Genomic DNA, 23,301 nt, shown 5'->3' with positions numbered 1-23,301 from the left:
AACCGGGGTTGAACCAGGGTCAATAATTAAATATAAAAAATATTATAATAATTAATAATAAGCAAATATAATATTAAACCCATAATTGTATTATAAAAACCTACTCAAATTTGATATTTAAATTGATAAATGACCTTATATACGATGAGAGTTTTTCTAATTATGTCATTTATTTTTTTACATTTTTTTAAATATTTACAAATTTAATATATTAATATATAATTATCGAACTTCTCTCGATGTTATTTATTTATTTATTTGTTTATTGGTTGATTTTGTTAAAAATAAATAAGAAATTTAATTCACTAATTCTTATATCTCAATTGAGTTTTTTTATTTTGTTTTTAAATTTTCTTATATTTTTTTATTTAATTAGAATACTTTTAATTTTTCTATTTTTTTATAATAAAAATTACACTCATTTATTGTTTTTATTTTTCTTAATAAATTAAATTTTTTTATAAAAGTATTTATATAACACATTAATATATTTTATTTTTTTAAATGTTAATTTTTTTGTTGGTATGTTTATGATATATATATTGTGATTCTATTTATTGATTATAAATTATAAATTAATATTAATAAATATACACGATTTTGTGATTTTTTTAATGAGAAAAATAATAATAAATTATTAAATAATGTAAAAAAATTAAACATTGTGACTCGATTAACTCGTACGGGTCAACCGGGTTCCGGTTGAACCGCTCGAGTCACCGAGTTAACACCGGGTTTTTTAATACCCGGGTCAATGGGGTATACCCGGGCCGGCCACATGGCCGGTTCCCGGTTTTTCCGGTTGAACCGGCCGGGCCGGTCCGGGTCTGACAACCTTGGTTTGGATTCAATTAACTGGATTATTTTCATATGATACAAATGGGATCATGTGACTGCAAATTACTTGCATTTTGCCCAGTATGAATTTTGATAGTTTATTGTTTTGTGAACATGAAATATTTTGACAAAGTACTCGTAGTTCCCCAAACTAACTTTGCAATAACCCTGTCACTGGGGATTAAACACTGACCGTGTCGACATGTACTCTGATATATAAACTATAGTTTCCCACCGCTTTCCGTCGGTAAAGAATAACGGCCTCTGATAATTCTGGCTCGGGTCACCGAGGTTAAACTTATGAGTTCTAATATTTTGGCTCGGGTCACCGAGGATAAATATATGAGATCTGTTATTTTGTTTTGACAATAGTTGTTTGGGGGACCTATATGCTTGGTTTTGACATCTGTGTTTATTTGAAATAAATTTGATTTCTGATTTTGATTTTGATAATTTATGATTTTTTGTAAATGATCCCTATAATTTTTTAGTGGGTGCTTACTGGGCTGTCAAGCTCATAATCTGTTGTTAATTTTTTTTTTTCAGGTTTTGAGGCCTTGTATGCCTACTTGGTTTCGGCCTTCTAGGTGTACGGCCGTTTGTCGGCGTCCCTGGTCCATAGAGCTGGGTTCGGGGCGTGACAGAAATCGAATCAAATTAAAAAAAATTCTTAATTATACGCGCTCTACAAAATGGGAAATTGCCCGTATAATTCTATAAATCATTTTGATTTCTTTATATGCCCTTCGCGCTAAATGTCAATTAAATGTTTTATAAAAAGATTAAATTATTATTTTTTTCTATTCATTTCAAGAAATGAAAAAAAATAAAAACCACTCTATATTTATATAAAAATTTAAGTTTATTTTTATTTATAAAATAAAAAATTGTAAAGGTATGTGAATATTTTTATGAATGCATAGCAATGGTTCTTTTATTAGTGTATGCAAACATTTTTTTTCAAAAATAAATCTTATAATTTTAAATTTTTAAATAAAAATTAAAAATCAAAACTGGCCCATATTTAACAAGAGATTTGATATTATAATTCAAATAATTTTCTACATCAATAGGAACAATGTACATTGGATTCACTAATTGCCATGGTTCTACAAAGATACAGATTGAATCCAGAAACCATTGAATTCACTGAACTACATTGATGCACAAGTGAACAACAATTCTCAGTGATCAAGGAATGAGCTATAGACACAATATACTTCATGCGCGAAATATCCGTCCTGACTAAGGGCTCGGTTTTGATAAATACTGCAGCCATTCTTCGGGCACCCCCTTTCGGGTCCTTAGCATGTTCATTGCCGATGTCGTCAAAGGGATGGCGAGTATGTCATAGTCTTTTGGAGCCTGCCAAAGGAACCAAAAGAGCAGTAATCGATATAGGTTGTGATAGATACAAACCAAACATAATATCTGGACCAAATTCAATGCAAAACACTAAAATTGATAGGATGAGAGACCCAAGCTTATATATTCAAATCTATATTTTTAAAATTAACCGATGTTGTTGCTCTAACAAGTTCAAGTCCTAGCTAGGAAATGAGAGCATACGAAAGGGTAAAGAGAACCTTTGGTGTTTTTATCAGCATCATTTTTACTTCTTCAAGAGTTTTCTGACCTTTCCTTGTGTTGCATTTCGAACAAGCTGTGACCTAGGGAGGAAAAACCAAACAAAACTGATGAACAAAAAATAAACATGTTTTTAACCCTTCACAAGCAATTTTTGTTGTATTTTGACCATGTTGTCAATTCATGGCAACATTGCAAATCTGTTAACCTAGTTTTTTAATTGACTAATTATAAGTAAATTGATGAAAAAGTAAACTAAGAACATTTTCCACATTAATTATCCAATTAAATCTCCATAAAGCAAAATGTGAGAAAAAAAATAGACAAACTGCTCACCAAATTTTCCCATTTCCATTCACCACCACGTGAAACAGGCAAAACATGATCAATTGTTAAGTTATCCCGTGAAGAGCAGTACCTAGTAAAAATAAGACCATTCATCAGCAAATCAAAGATTGATAGAATAGACAATTAAATCATTAGCATACATAATCAAGCTTTATAAACTCCTCCAAAAGATTATCACATCAAAAATAGATAAAAGAAATTGTCAAATTGCTTGATCGTTCAAACTAAAAAGGCAGACACAATTAGGGGTGTAAATGATACACCTCTACTCGCAAGCTATTCGGGCTCGATTCGGTGAAAACCCGAACTCAGTTCGGTCATAGTCGAGCTGAGCTCGAGTAGTCAAGCGAGCCGAGTTCGAATATTGTGATACTTGGCTCGAGTGCTCACGAGCCTAATCGAGCATGTATGTATATATATAACATTAGATTTATTTGATAAAAATCAAGGGGAAAAACTTTCGAGCTCGAGCATAATGTTTATGGTTATTTTCAGCTTTTTCAAGCTTAATCAAGCGAGCTCGAGTAGCTCGATTTGTGTACCGAGTCGAGTTCGAGCTATAAAATAAATACTCGATCGAGCTCGAGCCGAGTATCGAGTACCGAATTTTTAGTCGAGCTCGAGCTCCCTACTGCTCGGCTCGAACTCAATCGATTACACCCCTAGACACGATAAACGAGGTTTATCTTGTGTCACTTTTACGTAAATTTAGAGTAACTTACTGGAATTTCAGTAGGTAATGTTTATGAGTGTAATCAAAGAGGAGAGAAAGCAGTAAAGAATTTCCTGAGATCAGGATCAGCATCATATGAATAGGTTAAAGAAGAAAATAAAATCTAGACGGTAGACCAATTTCTCAGTCATACTAGATTGGAAGATAAAACAAGAATATTCACATACAACAGAAGAGAACAATCCAAGTAAATGTTATATCAAAGGAGTTTGAAATGACAGGATTTAACAGCTTGAATTAAAAGGCAACATTCAAATATTATAAAAGTTATAAAATTTAAAAAATTTCAACATTTCTCCTTGCAAGTTAGTGAACAGTTCTAAGATATTCATGTTTCTTTCATAACAGTTGAACTGAGGTTAAAGCTAGGATTACAAGCATGATTTCTGAACAAGCCACAAATAAAGAAAAGCACGTTCATTGGATTCTAACTCCAAGGATTACTTGTAATAAGAATTATGGTTGTAAATTGGCTGGCCATGATTGGGTTGGGCTAAGCTCATGCTTGGCTTGAAATCATATCAACTATATATGCTTGCTCAAGCTCCACTTGATTTAGCTTGAAAATAAATCAGGCTTGAATTCAAGTGGGAACTCATCAAGCAAAAGGCTCATTTACAACTCAATTTTTATTTAAATAATACACAGTATAAGTTATACATTTTTTAAAATATAAACAACATTTACATTTCAGAGTGTTTCACCTGACTCTATAAAACTAAAAGTAATTTCTAATGCTATAAAGCATGTATTTATTATTCTTAAAATATATATAAATACACGCTATTTTATAATAGTATATTATAGATAATATACATTATATCAGACATATGTTCCATACTATCAAGCCAGTCTTTGACTAAGCTCAATTATCGAGTTCAAGTTTGAACCACTAGCAAGCAGCATGATCAATTGACAACCTCAATAAGAATATGAAATAGTGAGAATGCAAATTTATATCTAAAACTTACTACTAGAAACAGAAATTTTCAAAAAAGTAAATTCCTCAATCTAACAAGCCTATGTGATTTGAGTTGGGTTGTTTTACAAATTATTTTCTCAGTCAAGCTACAATGAGCTGATCGCATAAGGCTTACTAAACCTTGACAACCCAAGCTAGAACATGGATTGACTCACTCAAGCCAAGTCCATCCAATCTGGTTACAAGTGAACTTGTTCGTTTGCCTTGTAATAACCAGATAAATAGCTCTCAAAAAAGTCATGCCAATGGAAATAATGGAGATATTAAACAAAATTAAAGAAAAGAAAATTAAAATATTTGATTTTCATCATACTGTATTACAGTAAAAAAATTCTAACAGGTTGATGGTTTTCGTAGTTATCTTTCACATACGTATGTTGAAAGTTCCAATGAATATGTATCAAGAGTAATTGGCATCAATAGGTTGTTCATTATTTATTTATTCTGCAAACTAAACAGACATCTGCACATATATAAAATACTTTGATCATCATATTCTCTCTTTTTCGAGCAATTGCATTTTAAGTAATGTATTACCAAATTTGGAAAAATCAAGACAGTTGAATGTCTTGAAGAATTAATCATGCATGATAAGAAAACCTAAGGAAAATTTGAATAAAAAATTGAATACTTAGCATATGCTCTATTGAGAAGAAAGCAAGAACAAAGAACACTAAAGAAGAAGGCAAATTTTCTCATGCATATATATCTAAAAAAGGCATCAGCAAATTCTAAATGAATAGGTATTGGCAAAGGACACTTACTGACAAAAGGCATCAGCAAATTCTAAATGAATAGATATTGGCAAAGGACACTTACTGACAAGTATAGTTATCTCTGAAAAACACACGCTTCCGACTGAGGTTGTTCTTTACTCTCCTCCTCTTAACAACTTGCAAAAGATGTGGAACCTAATGAAGGAAGAAATTTCAGTAATTTTCAGTATTCTGTCAGGAATTGATCAGTAGCCAAGCTCCGCAAAATCACCTATCAAGTAATTTTTTAGTTTCCCACAGGTCAAAAATGGTTAAGATGATGTCAATGAGAGGAAAAAAAAAAGCCCACTCATTCTGCTAATTATTTACACAAAATCAATGGTTGCATACATACCCTCAACACTGCAGGGACAAAAAAGGGTCCTCGAGGAGAAGAGACTGTCTGATCATAATACTCCAGAACCTCAGCCTGTTCACAAAAACAGAACGTTTTAAAACTGATACATACAACCTCTAGAAGCAGGTTGCATCATTTCCAAACGGACCAAACTCACACAATATCACAAAAGGAGCACCAATCACTAATTCCATGAATTTGTCAATATACAAACAACTCAAACAAGCTGAAAATATCTGACCTTCTCCATGAATTCCAGACAGATTGCACGTCTCCAACCCACAACATTTACAGGCCTAGTGAAGTAACAGAATTATTAGATTTGTAAGAAACATAGCATGATCACTGAAAATAAATGATAAGCACCATAAAAGAACACCAAAACATTTATATTCACAAACAAGCACACACTTAGGTGTCAATGTGATTTTGTTAAAAGAGTACAATGTGATTATTTTAGCAATGAGATGACAGCAAAATAAATAACTGTCAAAATGTTTACCAACATCTATACATATGTGGGTGTGTGTGTGTGATTCTTCCTGATCCACAAGTCATAAATGATATAGATAGTTTTAAACTTATGTTCCAGGAACAAATGAATTGAGAAATTGGCATCTTCCTTTTTTTTATTTTGAGCCTAATAATTCAATTTGTCCTCCTTAGACATTATCAAAAAATAGCAAAAGCATCAATTTGCAAAACCCAAATCGGAAAGAAAGTTACAAACAGCAACTATAAAGCATCTTGTAACTGAAATACTATGCCATTATCATTTTATCTAACTTCAAATCAACCCAATTCAATTGATTTTTTAATTTTTATCAATTCCAAGAAACCCACACAGCGCAGGGACTAGATGAAAGTATCAGACAAATGCTGAAGAACCACATTACTTAGAGCAACAAAATAAGATCCAATCTAACAGTAATCTTAATGGAATGGTGATCAAATCATATAGTAAATAAAAAACAGAATTAAAAGATAAACAGTCCAAAAAAAAAAAATTTGCAACCAATAATCCATAACCACTGTTTTCTCAGAACAAAGCAAGTAGAAAAAAAAAAAACATAAACATAAACACTGACCTATAAGAGATATCCAACACCAATCCTCTAAAACAGGATAGCTCATCCCTTTCATACAACTCCACCTCCTCCTCTTCATCATCATCATCATCATCATCATCATCATCATCATCATCATCCAAAAGATCCTCAGCTTTCAAGCCCCTAGACCTCTTCCCAGCTGAGTAAACCCTCACATCTCCAGAGAACCTAAACCTAACCCCTTTGCCAGTCATGTGAGTTCCACCATGCTTCTCCTGACACCTCTTCCATCGAAAGCCTCTGAGTATCAATGGATCCCTTGATTCAGAACTAAAAGAAGACAAATCTCCATTGACGGACACTCTGAGACCCCCATGGAATGCAAATTTGGCCATGGCAAAAATCTAAGCTTGGCCTGTGATTGTCAAGATGTGTGTGTGTGTGCATTTGAGACCTGGGTTGAGTGGCTGCTGCACGCTACATTTGAGGAATGTGAAGAGTGTGGGAATAGTAGAGATGTTCACAGCCACAACTTCACAGAGTATCACCTTAAGAATATCTCTCAGGTTTGAATTGTTTTTCTTCGCTTTTTCGCCTTCTCCATTATTTGAATTTTTACCTTAACTTTTGTGAGAGCTATAATGTACTCGTAACAGCGTTGAAGATAAATTTAAAAAATATAATTAAATATATTTTTGAAGCCCGAAGGCAGGAGTGCGAAAAGCCTCTGCTGACGAACACCCGGAGCCGGGGATGAACAGCGTGGAGGCAGCTCACCCGGAGCCCGGGGATGAACACGTGGGGAGCAGTGGCTCGGGACCCGAACAGATGGCTCTCACGCTTACGAGAGGATCGAACTCCTCGACACTCGAAATGAACACTCTGCACAAGAGCGCATCTGCGATAGGTAAATGATCGATCGGCTACTGAGAAAAATCTATTATCACGATTTTACTATCAAGAGATTTTAAACCCAATAATAAAAATCTCCTCCCTCAACCTTGAGCAAATAGGGGTGGAATGAAATAAAAATTTATTAATTTTGAATAAAAATGCCCTAAATACAAATTATGATTTTTTTTTTTAATAAAGACGAACAGCGCCAAATAATTCTTATTACCTTCCATTATTTAAAAAACCATGCGCATAATCAAGCACCTCTTTCGTTTATTATAAACCTCAACACATTGACTAACTTGCAGAATTGAAACTATTGAATTTATACAGTAAATACGCACCACAAGCAATTCATCCCCAATTTGAAAACCAATACAAGATGGTTACCAAATTCACACACTAAGAAATAACGTTGAATGAGCAACTGTCACCTCATAAACAGAAGAGCTTTTGCAACAAATAGTTCAGTCAGATTCAAAATTTCAATATGTTACATTTTTCAGAAAATTCCAAACTTATTAAGTTTGCTACAAATGCTTTTTGTATCCAACACCATTCCCCTCTTCCCCCAACTTAAATGAAAATATAACAAAAAGGAAGCAGAAAATAATAAAAGATTTGAGCCGAGCCTAGCCCGATAATCTGTTTAGATAGAGAGGGGCCCTGCTAACCAGCTAATGTTACAACTCAAAAAGTTTTGATCCAGGGAGAGGTGAGATGAACTCCCAAATATCTTCAGAATCTATGCTATTGACGCGAAGAAATGAAATTGATTTTATAGTCTTTGGAGTAAAATAACAAAACATTGGCGGCTGTCCAACTCAGCAATCTTTACATGACAAAGTGCGCCTTCCCATAGTATCGATTTATGTATGGTACCTGTAAGAAACTCCAAAGAAAGTTAAAAATTCTTAAAAGGGAAATCCAGAAAGGATATATGTAATATGATCATATAATGAAACTCTTGTTGCTGTATGCTACTGACAAATAAACCATGACAGAACAATTTTCACGTTAATCAAAGGCTGAATTTTTTTGCTTGGTTCTTTTAAAAAAATGGAAATAATCAGAAAGTATAATTTCTGTCATGTGATTGTTAATACAAATAAGTTGAATAGCATGCATTAGCTTCAACTTAAACATCAAGCAAAGGATAATGATGAAATCTGATGCATGTAATGTAAAAGTAACAAAGATATGGTACTAATTTTGGACAGAAGTTGGTGAAAGCTTCATAAGCATTTGCCAAAATGCAGCCAGCAGCACTTAGACAATGACCGATGAGGGACGTGAAAACAAATGAATGGAGATCAATCTATTCATCATTATCATCTTATCCAGAGAAGACTAGAACTCAAGTGACTGCATATAATGAACTAGCAGATCAAGGTATTAGAAATTTAGCTAAACAGATAGGTGACAGAAAGAAGAACCCAATTGAATATAGCAATAATAAAGAGAACATGTCTTTCGTCAGTGTCCAAGTAAACTATAGGACTATATGCAGCACACAAAAAAGGTATACCTTGACATTGCTTATATCAGGTGTATCAGGTGTCTGTACTGGGTAAAACTTATAGAACTTCATGTTCTCAAAAGCACTTTTTGTTTTATCATCCATTGCATCTATAGCATTTTGTCGGGCTTGCTTTGCCTGCAGAACAAAACAGAGTTATAGGAAATCCACATCCATCAACTCTGGATGTAAATGACAAGATACTTTTGTTGATCATTGCACCTCACGCTGTGCTTTCTTTCTTTCCTTGACCTGCTCTCTCACGAAAGCCTGATAAAGCAAAAGAGGACAATAAGCTCAATATGTCATTCTATGAGTGTTTAACAGAAAGAAAATTAAACTACAAAAACAAATGAATAACAAAACAGAATGCAAAGATATAACATTAAAAAACATGCTGCTGCCTATACACTTACCATGAATTCATCCTTCTTGTCGTGAGGCAATGCCTCATTCTTAATGAGCTCATCAGTAAACTCCTGAAGAAAAGATGACTAAAAATTAACACTCTGATGAGGTTGTTTAAGGCCACAGTGTGCATTAAAGAACAGACGATACAGTTAATCAATTATACAGCTTCTAAAGAAATCAGCTCTAATATTTATCACATCAACTACTTCAGGAGAACAATGAAAGCCAACATACAGCAAAAAGAATTCAAAGTTGGGAACAGCAGACTGAAATTAAAAATATACATACCTCATACTCATCCAATTCCCAATCAAAATCACATACAATCTGAAAAAATATAAAGAAAATGCAAAATCAGAATATCAATTTAGCACTTAAAGAAAATAGTCAGATCTTAACTCTAAGAAAATTTGCATTTAAAAACCACACAAACCACTATTTACTGGTATTTACTTCATCTTAGCAGATAGCATGGGTGCCACACATAACAAAACATAAGTACAAATTTCATGACATTTCACTGCTGTGATGATAGATTAAGCATAAATAACCCTGACTGATTGGCATTCCAAAGACAACTAGACAATATGAAAGAGAATTTCAAGCAAATTGAAAACACACACACACACGCATGCATGTGGGCGCAGACACACAGCTAAGAATTATCTTACTGGAGGTTCAAGCGGGAACATGATATTAACCACTGAATCATCTTCATCTTCATCTGCCTTCAAAGGCTGAAAATCTGCCAAGAATTCACAGAACTCTATTAATTCAATAAACAGTCAGAACAAGATAAAATATTAACACTACAAGGTAAGCATGAGTAAAGAACATCAAAACAAGACATTGCCAAGCTACCTGAACAGCAACGTAAGAGATAAATAACAATGCCAAAATAATTTAGCTTCGCCTAACAAAAATGAATGCCATCAGAATTTATTTTGTACTAGCTGTCATTTACACACTTTCAACAAGATTCTAGAAAGATGAGATCCAAAACTACTAATCAATTGTGTCCCTAGAATAAATGCAAACAACAAGCAATGCCAAAATAATTTTAGCTGAGAAAAACATTCATGCTAAATCAGGCAGACAGTTAAATGACAATAACTTTAACAAAACGACAAACTTAACCAGCCTTGACAAAAATGAACATCATCAGACTTTATTTGTATTTGCTGTCATTTCCATAAAATTTGAATGAGATTCTAAAAAGATGAAATCCAAAACTACTAATCCAATTGTCCCTGGAGCCATATTATTCAAATTTCTTTGCAAACACTTAACATTATTGCACAAATAAATTTCTTGACATATTTCTGATAAAGATTGCGGAAGCTGCTAAGCAAATAATACACCAGAAAAAGTAAAAATGCTACTTTACTATTAGACAGTTAAATAGACTGCTTCACCCAGATGAAGCTTGAGGCTTGTTTGACTTGATGGTAGGCTACTTGCTAGATAAATTCTTAAGACATGACAATTTGAAGAAGTACAAGTTTGGGCGTTCAGGTTATAAAATTTTAAGAAAAGATATTTAATTATAATAAGAAAGATGGGACCAGGGCAACCTAAAACCCAATTAAAAATGACATCTGAAGTTATGTTTTAAGAATTCATATCGAAATATTTAAAACAACAATGACCGCTATGAGAGAAGAAATAAAAATTGAAGAATTATGTACTGACTGGGACAAAATCTTTATCCCGCAGGCAGAAGCATAACCTAAAACCCAAAAAGAAATGATGATTAATTACAATAACCTTAAAATTGAAGTAAAAGTGTTGGTGTTTAGGTTGTAATATTTTAAGAAATGATAATTAATTACAATAAGAAAGATGAGAACAGGGTAACCTAAAATCCAATTAAAAATGACATTCAAAGTTATACTTTAAGAATTCATATTGAAATATTTAAAACAACATTGACCGCTATAAATGAAGAAATAAAATTTGAAGAATTATGTTCTGATTGGGACAAAAACTTTATCCCACAGGCAGAAGCACAACTTGGGAGAAAAATTATCAGAAGTAGACATCCTAAAATCTTCTCGTTGTTGAGAAAGAATTGAGTTCTGGGCCTTCAGGGAAATGAAACCATTGAAGTGGCTGAACTTCACTTCTGTGACTTAAACACAAGGTCCAGCGCAGCCATACAGCCCGCATGCACATTAGGCCGGAAAATACATAACTGTCATTGAGGGATCAGAAAGGACTAACAAATCTCCTGCATTTGGTACAGTTAGAAGGTTTCTGAAGATCCAAAATCAAGAAACACAGTAGAGGTGCAAAACAAAGGTTTATGAAGAAATCAAATTGAGAAGGTCCAGAACAAAGTTTTAAGTGTTAAATCTCATCAAACAAAAATCCCCAAGCATGCACCATAGGCACTAATTAGGAAAATATCAAACAAATGTTATAAAGAAATTCCTAACATTTCACCATATTTGAGCTAAATACCCTTTGCATGCCGATATTACATACAAGTTTGTTGTAGATAATGCAACAGAATAGAGATAAAGCCTTTTAAAAGTATAGATTAGAACACGCATGACATGCACATTCAAGTATAGAAACATTAAGAAGGTAACAAAAATGTGCACAAACTCACATGGAAGGCAATAGTCATATTGCTTTACACGCTCAATTTTCAGAAGCTTTAAAGCAGATCTGCATGGAAAAATCAATGGAAAATACCAAATCATGATCTGCATGGAGAATAATGGAAAATACCAAATCATGCTAGGATATTGCAAAAGTACAAGATACAAAGAATTAATATCACCTGTGTTTAAATTAGACATATTTTAAACTGAAGTTTCAAAAATAAATTAAAAATAATTTTGCCATTGACTAGATATCATAAGCTGTCATAGCGTTACATTTCAAAACAAGGAAAAACACTCATAAGAAGCCATTTATAAAAACCTTGTCTTCCATATAAGAATCTGAAGGTGCTAAACATTAGGTTGCAAAAAGAAATCAGACATGAAGGATGGTGGACTTTATTAGTGCTCATTGGGACTTGGCCTATAGCTCCAATGGTAATTTTGAAACAACAAAATAACATTTACAATTTATTCCTTTAAATTTTAATGAAGTTTGAATTCTTTCAGGTGAAGTGGTGAACTTGTAGTGGAACTTAAACATTTTTTAAGTTCTTATACTACTGCTTTGTGCTAGCTATTAAAACTGTAAAAATAGGTAAACAACAATAAATTGTTATCCAATTTTCCATATTTAATTCTTCCAATTAAGTAGATCAAGAAATTTTCTTTAGTAATTTAAAATATAACAAGGATGTGTTTGAAACTTTGTACTCAAAACTAAGTACGAGCAATGCCCTAAATTCACTTCCTTCAAATGCAAAGTGCTGTTTTATTATCAAGCATATTAATGGGTTATTTAATTCACATTTCAACATACATACATTTCTTTGTTTCCATTGCACAGCAATATAACATTACCAAGCTTTGAATAGAAAGAAATGAGTAGTGATTCCGAATATCAAAGCCAATATGCCATCCCTTAGAAAACTAATTTTACTATTTGAGTCATTTAACACAGAACAAAAAAAGAAGGATGAATGTTGTGCATTACATGAATTCAAGGCAAAGACAATAAATTTAAAAAGGAGCACAGGACTAAAAGGCAAAAAACACAAGAACAATACCTCCTTTGGGTACATCCCAAGGTAAAGATTTGGGTCTTCAACCTATCGACTTGACTTAGCCTATAAAACAAGAAAGAATTAATCAAGCAATGCATCTTCCAACAAACACAAACCACAGCAATTTAAATAACAAGAGAAAGAACAGAAAGAAAGAAATTCCCAGAATATTTACTTGACATACCTGTCTTCCAAAGGAATGTATGGAACCCATGCCATTTTCATGGCCTTCATTGGAATTATTTCTTCAGTCGCCCTTTGAACAGATTTTATGCCTATTTTATCCGATGGAGGAATAGGAGAGTCAACCTGCTCAAGCAAGCAAAAAAAACAAGAGTAGTAAGATACCAATCATCTACCACAGCTTAATAAACAAAATACATAGGAAAAAAAAGTGTTGTATTAATTGATAAATAGAACTCTCCAGTGAGAGAATAATGCATATGAAAAGGGCCATAATTACATCCCTTGATTAGTTAGAAACATTACCATTAAGTAAGAGTAACATAACACACAAAGAATATAAACAAAAAAGGGAACATAACCCACTACTTCATACATCTCTATATAATTCATTAAATAAAAACCATAGAAACAGCACAACCATTCATTTTCAGCAACCCATATCAGTCCCAATTATTTTTTCCAAAGCAGGTATAACAGTTTTGTTGTCACTAAATCTTGATCTACAAAAAACATTCACCAACACGCCCCCACCATTGCTTGCTTGGTTTCAGCAAACAGAAGCAGACTGAGTTTGCAAAATTATTCCCTTACAAGGCATATTCTTCAAGGAATTAATTATGCTGAAAAGCAATACCATCAGAATGTTGTGGCTCTCTTCTAATCGACAAATACATATAAAATATAAATTGAGCCCATATCCAAATATTTGAATCAATTTAAGCGGCAAAGGAATGTTGCATTCCCTGATGTAATTTTGAAATACTTCATTAACAGAAAACCCTTTTCAAAATGCATAAGATTATAGGCCTACACCCCTTCGGGTCATGCACTGACAGCATAAAACCTATGAGTTGCAATTTTCCAATAGCAGGATTTGCATAATAAATCCATTTATTTTCAATGGCCATACAATTCTAAACAACAGAACTACATTATGAAAAACATGAAGCCATGTAACCACAAAGTTGCTAGAGGTCTAAGCACCATCAGTTAAAAATAAAGGAAAAGGCTATGCTAAGGAGATGTGTAACTTTTGATTTATTGTAGCTACTAGTGTAATTAAAAGCGCTAAGCGCCCTTAAGGCGATAGGACTTTTTATTGCCTAAGGCGAGAGACGCCATGAAAGGCGCACACCTGAGCAAAGTAATATATATATATATATATATATATAATCTTTGGAATAATTAAAGTCAAGCAAAGCAAAGCATAACATAAGGTCAAGCAAAACACTCATAAAAATTAAAACCACTCAAGTTTTTAGTGTGCAAATTCTGTCTTCATAAGTCATCTAATTCTACAATATCATCATCCTCATCACCTAAACTAGCTTCATCTCCATCACTAGATTTAGATGGCAATTTTTACTACCGCTTCAATTTTCTCTAATTAATTAGTTAATCCCTTACTTCATTCATTATTTTTAAAAAATAGCAATGGTAAGTGTTTCTCCTTTGAATTTATTTCCTTCTTTATTAGTGAGCCTATAGGTGTGCCTTTCTAAAATCGCCTAGTTTCTCCCCTAAATTTATTTCATTCCTTATTAATAAGTGTGCCTATTTAAAATCACATAGTTTTTCTCCCTTAAATTAATTTTCTTCCTTATTAGTAAATGTGCCTTTTCAAAATCCCAATTAACACTAATTGAAAACATTAAATATAAGGCTAATAGCAAAAAAAAAAAAACGCTTTTCTTATGCCTGACGCTTGGCAAAAAGCGCTCGTCTCATTAAAGGTGCCTCTCGCCCTGATGGTGTTGAGGCGCTAAGACCTCACCTCGCCTGAGCACCTAGGCGAGCGCATTTCTCGCTTTTAATAGCACTGGTAGCTACTTCCCTCGAGGTTGTGGATTTATTGGTAGGTTAATGCACTCCACGTGTACCTAAAAAGTCAATATCTTTTCGAACTATCACTATTTTGTCCTCTCACACATTTTAATAATCAACATCATTCATCATTTGATTCGTTAAAACAAGTTCTTGTCAATAAAGTTAACCAACATTTGTCTAGGACAGATATCATTTACGCAAGGCAAAATGCAATAAAAAACTACAATAGAAAACCTACCAAAAGCTTGTGCAAATTTTCATTCAAGTGATAAACAAAGGCAATGCACCCATTTACTATGTACATATTTCAATTGAAGACATTTAACGTTCCTTTATATGTCCAATGTGTTTTAATGAAGAATAATGGCAAATGAACTTGTGGAATCAAAAGAAAACATGAAGCATTTAAACTACCCAATCCAGTGTTAGAATTTAGAAAAAGCTAAGTTAGATGTATTCTAGTGTTGAAACAAGGAAAATGACAACCAGCTCTTTCATTGGCTGTGTTTTGCACAATAAAGGGATGAACATATATGACAGAACTTGGTGCTCACTGAAAGCATGAAAGAAAAAGTATCAGAAGATTCAGAACATGAACTTACCACAACAACAATAGGAATAAGTGTGACCTTTTGTTCCCCATTCACCACAAGAAGTTGAGCTGCAAAACAGTAATAGTAAATACATTTGTCTAAGACAACAGATAAATCACTAGAAATCCACTTACGCTCAGTGCAGCCAAACATGTAGACAGTCTTCCCATGAAGAGCTCCCCCTTCTTCAAAGGCACTCTGCAAAGAGATTTAACAAAGCAAGATGTCAAAAATCAGATCTATCAGCAATTAATTATCAGCAATTCATTTATACCTCTAAATTGGAAAAGTCCCACTTAATCTCTCCAAGCTTGTCCATGTTCTCCCACTGCAAAACACAAGGCAATCAAAATAACTTCAAGAGTAAACTAGCAAAAAATGCAACAATCCACACACACACCTCAGTTCCAACAGGGAATGCAGCTTGCCACAAATCCTCCTGCAAATCAGAGTCATCAAATTTGATCAATAATTGTAATGCCAGATAGAAAATTATTGCCACAGAGGAAAAAAAAAATCCCTTGAGCAACAACAACTCAAAAAGAAAAAGAAGAAGAAAGAGAAGAAGAACAATGTGATTTAAGCCCTGAATTCAAAACCAAAGACAGATTAAAAGAAAGAAACAACAGAAGAAATCCGAAGTAAGAAAAAGTAATTTCCCCATTTAGAATTGTCGATTGCCACAGCTCGAAATTTTCAGTCACAATCCATGAAGAAAAAAAAATGCCCTTCCACTTTAAATCCAAAACGTAATCCACAAAACTCCAACAAATCTCAAAGCCACAACCCAACAATTACCAAAACCGGATTAAAAAAAATCTAAAAGTATAGAATCAAACCAAGTTTCGCTTCTCCGGGAAAAACTCAGGTGATGCCTCTGGCTTAGGCGTTTTACGAGTCCTCTTTCTAGCCGGGGGCTCAGGTACACCGCCATTCCCAACCTCCTCCTCCGGCCTAGTCTCGACGGCTCCACTCTCAACCTCCTCCAGCGACCTTGCCTCCACCGCTCCACTCTGAACATCCTCCTGCCTCGCCTCTACAACCCCAGTCTGAACCTCCTCCTGTCTCGTCTCCACCGCCCCACTCTGAACCTCCTCCTCCTCCTGCCTCGCCTCCACTCCACCGCTCACCACCTCCTCCTCCGGAGGCGGAGACTTCCGCTTCCTCGAGTTCGCAAGCGCCTTTCGCCTCCTCATCTCTGCAGCAACGAAACTAGGGTTAGGGTTTCGCAAGGCCGTGCTGGAGATCTATGCGTGCGTTCAGAGAACGCGGACTGCTCGCGAATTTGAAGCAGAGACGAACATTAGAACACGGTCACAAGACAAGTCATTTTATAGTGTATTCATCTCAAGGACTCCTTTTTAGCGTTTATCCACCGTAGATTTGCCTCAAGATCATCATTCACTCACAATCTTGATGAACGTTTGCGGTGGATATGACCTTAATCGGCGTGCCAGATAGATGATGCCGCCGTCTTAGACTGTGATCGAGTGACACTGAATTTTAACCGTCCGATTTCACTGTGGAAATCTTCGCCGTTGGATGGTTCTCACCAGTTTGAAATTTCAAACCAACGGCGATGGTGTATGACACGTGTCCTCTAGTTTTTATTCACACTGGTATTCAGTGGGCTTGTTTTGGAAAAGTGTTCTCTGTTTCCTAATTCTGTTTTCAGTTTCAAAACACACTTGAACTTGGGAGATGACCAATGATTATTGTATTATATTATTTTTTTATTAAAAAAATCTTTTTCTTTCATTTAAAAATCGGAAAATTTTACTTATTTGTATTAAAAGCATAAATATAATTTTACCGTATTTTCTATTTTCATTGCCCTCACCGTATATATAGGATTAACACTATTACCATTTTTTTCTTACTAAAAAAAAAAGAAAACAAATATCTTGTAGATAGAGAAATAAAAACACAAGCCTATAAAAAGCAATGATGCTTCCAAAATTGGCAAACACCAAAATCAAATAATTAAGAGGATTATTTGATTACAGATCTAGCTTCGTTCCCATCAAGCACCACAAGGTAAAGGATTGAAGTCACAAGGGTAGGCCTTTGAAAACCAAAAAAAGATAGGGTTTTTTTTTCATGTGAAGACAAGTTTTTATGTGTGATCTTATCTAAATCATACTTATTAACCCAGACTGCCCACTAAGCGGAGTTAGCTTTTAACCCATTTAAGATATTAATCCGATCAAAAATAGGTCAAACTCTTTTATTGACCCGGGCGTGTTTATATGACCCGAATGGATTACAGTTTTATCGCAAATTTAAGAGTTTATTAACTTTGAAACTTATATAGTTGTATTTTTTTATAAAACTATGCTTTCATTTTATTTATTGAAATTTTTATTTGTATGAACTATGAATCGATAGTTGATAATTATGTTCAAGGAAAAAAATATTTTGAATTAAAAAAATATATAAATATTAAAAATATAAAAAATATATATTTTATTTTATTTACTCGACATTGACCCATTGACCCAATGGTTGAACCGGTTAATCCAAGACCTGGAGCTATGAATCGATCGTTATCTGAGTTGAGTTTGATAACTATGATCTAAATCACCTTAGGACAATTTTATTAGTGTTGATTGGGTACTTTAAAATATTAAAAAAATTAGTTAGTTTGCATTTTAGTATTTTTTTTTAATCAAGTTATCTTGTTTTCAAATTTTTTTTTAAATCCAAATTTTTAAAAGAAAATTTGTTATTGCTTTTTAGATAATTTAATCTTTTGAAAACCTTTTCAATTTTTTAAAAAATTATTATTCAAATAGAAAGTATTTTTACATTTTTTTTAAACTTATTTGAGTTTTAATTTTTTTAAAACTTTTAAATTTATTCGAATGTGTTTTTGTTTTAATTTTGCTTCTCACATATAATAATTTTTTCTTTAAAAAGGGAAATTTGAGAAAACAACAATAATTTTTATTTTATTTGAATAATTTGTTTATAGTTTACAAAAATTGCATTCAATAACAAATGGAAAAATACATCCATAAATTAAAAAAAATTGATAAACCACGATAGATTAAACATAAGAGAAACTAAAAGTACAAGCTAACAACAACCAAAACCAATAAAAGACAGAAAAGAAATCCACTAGGAGTGGATTTAAGAAGTACGGACACAAAGAAAGACCAGCAAAAAAATAAAAATAAAAAAATAAAAAAAGGCCAAGGAGAACAAAGGAATGCCAGTGGATAGTTGCACCACCCTTTGTCTAAACAACTCTCTCAGAATTGTCGCCTGGCTCTATACGGTTCCCTAAGAACTCAAGGTTGAGTTTGGTTGTGGCAACTGAGTTCTCCAATCTTGCCTTCATGGTTTCTAGAGCACCACCAATCTATGTAAGCAACATAAGAATGACTTTAAAAATAATCAATGCGAGGGAAGAAAAATGATCTTCAAAAATGCATACATTCCGTTCTAGCCAAATGTTCCAAATGATGGTCCTAACTATCAAATCTCCAATATCCTTAAAAATTAGGGAAAGTCGAGGTCTCCATGAGCCCCACAGTCCCTTCAAAGAGTTATGGGGAGTTGGAAATCTAAAAGTCTGAGAAAAGTAACTCCAGATGCAATTAGCGAAAGTACGCTGGAGGAAAAGATGATCTGTTGATTTGATCCCCACATGGCAAAGCACACATGTAGTAATTGGCAACCGATTGCTTCATCTAACTGCTAGATTTTCTAGGATGAGTATTCGATTGCCCAGGCAAGCCAGTTGAAGAGATTAATTTTCCTTGGACAAACCCCTTTCCAAATTAATCTTGTCAAACCCTGACCTGTAGGCCCGGCACGCAACAACCGCCGTGACAACCCAAGGAGGGCCACTCACACCACACAACCATCAATTAGCTGCAAAGCTTACAAACCTTGGATTTTCACAATCCTGAACACAAATATCACAAATAAATAAAACTCAAGATACATAGTATAATGGTAACCTCAACAACCAAATACAAGGTTTTAAAAGTCCTACAAGTCGTAATACGGCAGATTTTTACAAGAAAGTAGAGAAGTATGCAACAATACAAGTTTTAGAAACCAAATATACTAGTGGATCCATGTTTCTTACATAATGCAAACATGATCAAAGATACATATACATAAGACTGTAAATGAGAAAATAAAAACAATAACACAAGACGATGCCCAACACTCCACCTCGTCGTGATGCAACTAACTACTAAAGCCTGAAAGGAAAGAAGAGGGTGAATAACCCAAGTCACTCACTAAATGGGTTAACACATTTCTAAAAGAATGTAAAAATCAAATTGATAATTTGTAAATAATCAACTTTTAAAAATAAAACATATAGCTATGAATAAATCAGCATGAATACAACAACTTACTTCTGTATATGAGAAACATAAGTAGCATAAGAGAATCTCATTTGACTCAAATAAGAATTTCACATTTGAAAATCATCATAAAACTCTTTTTTTTTCAATAGTAAATGAGGAACCTATACGAAAAAAATAGTTCATCACAAGAAACATGAATTTCTCAAATACCACATTTTCGTCTCAACCAATCAATCAGTGGTCTAGAAAACCATTTAAACTCTAGCCGTAGCTATAGTTAAGTTCAAAACGGTCAAGGCCTTCATGTCCTTAACATTGACCCACAGGTTTTTGTATGGTGACTCCAACCTCTCGATGTATTGTCCAAATCAAGGTTCTACTTGCCACTTGAAGAGGACAAGGAACGGGTCCTCTATGGCACCTCTAAAGGCTGGTCTGTGGGGACCCCCTACTGCAGTAGGATGGTTGCAACCCCATCACTATCAAAAGCATTCAACACATGTATATCTCATCATAGGGTCTACATCCAGGACAACATTTAAATACAGGGAATGAAGTCCATTTCCACAAGTATCAATGCTAGAAGCATATTTAGATAAACAAGGGCTCATAAAACATTTCAACTCCAAGATATAAGTATAGTCATCAACCTATACAATTAAAGCTCAAGAGTTTCTCTTGTAAACCAATGTCATAGAAAGCTTTTCAAAACAAATAAAACATCAGTTTAATATGATAAAGCCACTTATGATAAACATACTGAAATGTCCACACTCAGGACAAACACATGCATTTTAGAAAAGAAAACCCATATCATAATTATAGACACCAAAAGTATACTAATACAAATAAAGGGTTTCATAAAACGTTCCTTGAACTAAAAACCAACAATGTCGTAAGAAATAGTGAGTATACTTTAGGAATACATCACACATATCTTTGAAAATATAATAAAAATTTATCAACATATACATGGATATTGGCCTGACTAACACTTGACCCACACCTATAATCACTCAAGCTCCACCACTTAAACACTTCTTTATTAACCATCACTCATAATATAAAAATAATTCCAAGAACAATTCAAGACTTTATCCAAATCTTCCATATCGACATGAAATTGTTCCTTAATTTATCTCACCATTTGATAAAGAAACAATTATCAAAGACCTTCAACAATGCACAGGTCATCACCAATCTCATTTGTTAAAATACAAGTTTGGCTCCCCCATAAGCAACTAATTACCAATCACACAATTTTCATATATGAAAGCCACATTGAACATGCAAATATATTAAGTCATTATATGTACCTTTGCATGCCAAGAAATCAACAAAATCTTTGATTTAAAATTTTCAATTTGCTTACAAGGCTTACATATCATTAAGTGGTCATTTACCCAAGCTTATGTTTGAACAAATTTGTCATGAACATCATTCGAGTCCAAAATCCTCAACAAAGTATTGTTACTCCCAAGTCACCCATATTAATCTTACTAATGTCAAATTCACTAAAATGACTCTTGAAAAATACTTTCCATTTCTTAAAGTAGTAAGCCTAACAATTCATTAACATTCACAAGAACTTTCAATTTAACAATCAAAATTCAATCTAACTCTTAGCTTATACACCACATGTAGTTTGTCATTACTCTTTTAAGAAATTTCCAACTTTTACAATTAAATCAAGTATACATCCTAATTCAACTCTTAAATTATTTCCAACTCTAAGATATGTAAATATTAAATATCTTTGATGCTTGGAGCTTCCAATGCTAACTATATTTCCTCATTTTGTTGCACAATTTTCTCTATTAAAGTTACAAAGTATCTAAATTTATAAACATTAAACCAAACCATTAACCTGTGATTCTCCAAGTATTGGAATAACCCGACATCATCATATTAAAGACTCACTCATAACTAGGCATATGCACTAGCTAGCGGTCAAATTAACACCATTTCAAAATGATCCCAATATTCACATATCAGAAGTGAAAATTATTTTCACAAGTGTATTAGCTAAAAGCAATATAATGTATGCAAGTTTCATAATTCATTCAATTCCAATAAACCAACAGTCATAACGTTTTCATTCAAACATCAAGAATTTTCCAGTATAAATCAATAGAATGAAAATTCCTTCCGAATTGATCAACATATCAATTCAAATGCGATAAAATCATAAGTCAATTTCAAATCAAATAATGAAGACATTTGAAATATATTCTACTAGAAATGTGGATCAACGTAACCCACTCAAAACTAAGGCTATTTAACCCCGGTGGTGCAACTCGTTCGTGGGTTCCTTGCCTTGAGCCGAGCTCTCACCATCTAACCAAAGCACACACACACACACACACACACACACACACACACACACAAGCAAGAATTAAACAAAGGAAGACATGAATGGAACCCTAGGTTTAGTTATGCTATGCAACCCTAACAAAGCCTAGGGTTGGTTCAAAACTGGATTTCAAAATTTCCAAATAAGTCCTAAGGGTCTGAGCTTCATTCTAAACCAAAGAAGCCAAAACCAAGTTTTACTGGTGCTACAACAATGCTACAATGACCACAAATCCTAGCAAGAATTTGTTCAAGGATACAAACAATCAAGTAAGAATAATAATGCCACCATCCTCTCAAGTTCTAATGGCAACAAACAAGAATAATAACAATAATCAAACTTTTCTCAAGATCACAACTCTAACCCTAGTACCAATCTTCAAACCATAAGGAAGACAAGGAGAGGGAATGCTTACCTCTAGGTTCCAAGGAGAAGACGGATGGATCATCGGGCTCTAAACTTGGAAGAACAAGGGCTAACAAAGTCTATTTTCTTACTCTAAAGAATAACATACAATGAGAGGAAAAGAGGAGAAAGAGAGAACCAAAGAGAGGGTGAGATAATACCAGCAAAAATATAGCTCAAAGAGCTTAAAAACGAGTCAGGATGCGCCATGCGTGTGCCCTTTAGGCGTCCTACGGGTGCAAGTGTCCCACGGGGAAGCGCTTGGGCACATCTCACAGGCACACGTGGCTTGATGGCAGCCTAACGGGTGCGAGCATGTGGCCCAACCTTCGGTCCAAGCCAAGAAGAAGAACACGTATGTACACACAACCGTGCGAGTCCAAAAATGACTCAAACGCACTCCCATGGACTCGGTCTAAACTACTTAAGTAAAAACAAATCAAGCTCGAAAAGAACTTTGAGT

General features: G+C 33.8%; 2 protein-coding genes across 2 annotated transcripts; both read right to left on the bottom strand.

Annotated features, from left to right (window-relative positions):
* Positions 1–1,879: 1,879 nt before the first annotated feature.
* On the bottom strand, positions 1,880–7,175 carry LOC120255397. Its single transcript, XM_039263234.1, has 7 exons — positions 6,689–7,175; positions 5,842–5,896; positions 5,598–5,672; positions 5,307–5,398; positions 2,761–2,842; positions 2,424–2,507; positions 1,880–2,202 (listed from the first exon to the last, which is right to left on the bottom strand). Exons 1-7 carry the CDS (start codon positions 7,042–7,044, stop codon positions 2,083–2,085), a joined length of 864 nt encoding a protein of 287 aa, XP_039119168.1. The 5' UTR covers positions 7,045–7,175; the 3' UTR covers positions 1,880–2,082.
* A 778-nt stretch (positions 7,176–7,953) lies between these two features.
* Positions 7,954–17,063, bottom strand: LOC120255395 (protein HEAT INTOLERANT 4). The gene is made up of 14 exons (XM_039263229.1): positions 16,592–17,063; positions 16,153–16,191; positions 16,027–16,080; positions 15,887–15,950; positions 15,762–15,820; positions 13,331–13,455; positions 13,150–13,209; positions 12,088–12,146; positions 10,145–10,218; positions 9,762–9,800; positions 9,479–9,541; positions 9,285–9,332; positions 9,072–9,200; positions 7,954–8,425 (listed from the first exon to the last, which is right to left on the bottom strand). Exons 1-14 carry the CDS (start codon positions 16,946–16,948, stop codon positions 8,378–8,380), a joined length of 1,218 nt encoding a protein of 405 aa, XP_039119163.1. The 5' UTR covers positions 16,949–17,063; the 3' UTR covers positions 7,954–8,377.
* Between the last annotated feature and the right edge of the window lie 6,238 nt (positions 17,064–23,301).

This window comes from Dioscorea cayenensis, unplaced genomic scaffold, assembly GCF_009730915.1.
Source record: "Dioscorea cayenensis subsp. rotundata cultivar TDr96_F1 unplaced genomic scaffold, TDr96_F1_v2_PseudoChromosome.rev07_lg8_w22 25.fasta BLBR01000980.1, whole genome shotgun sequence".
Classification (NCBI taxonomy): Eukaryota; Viridiplantae; Streptophyta; class Magnoliopsida; order Dioscoreales; family Dioscoreaceae; genus Dioscorea; species Dioscorea cayenensis.
This window is presented reverse-complemented; position numbering and strand designations above follow the sequence as displayed.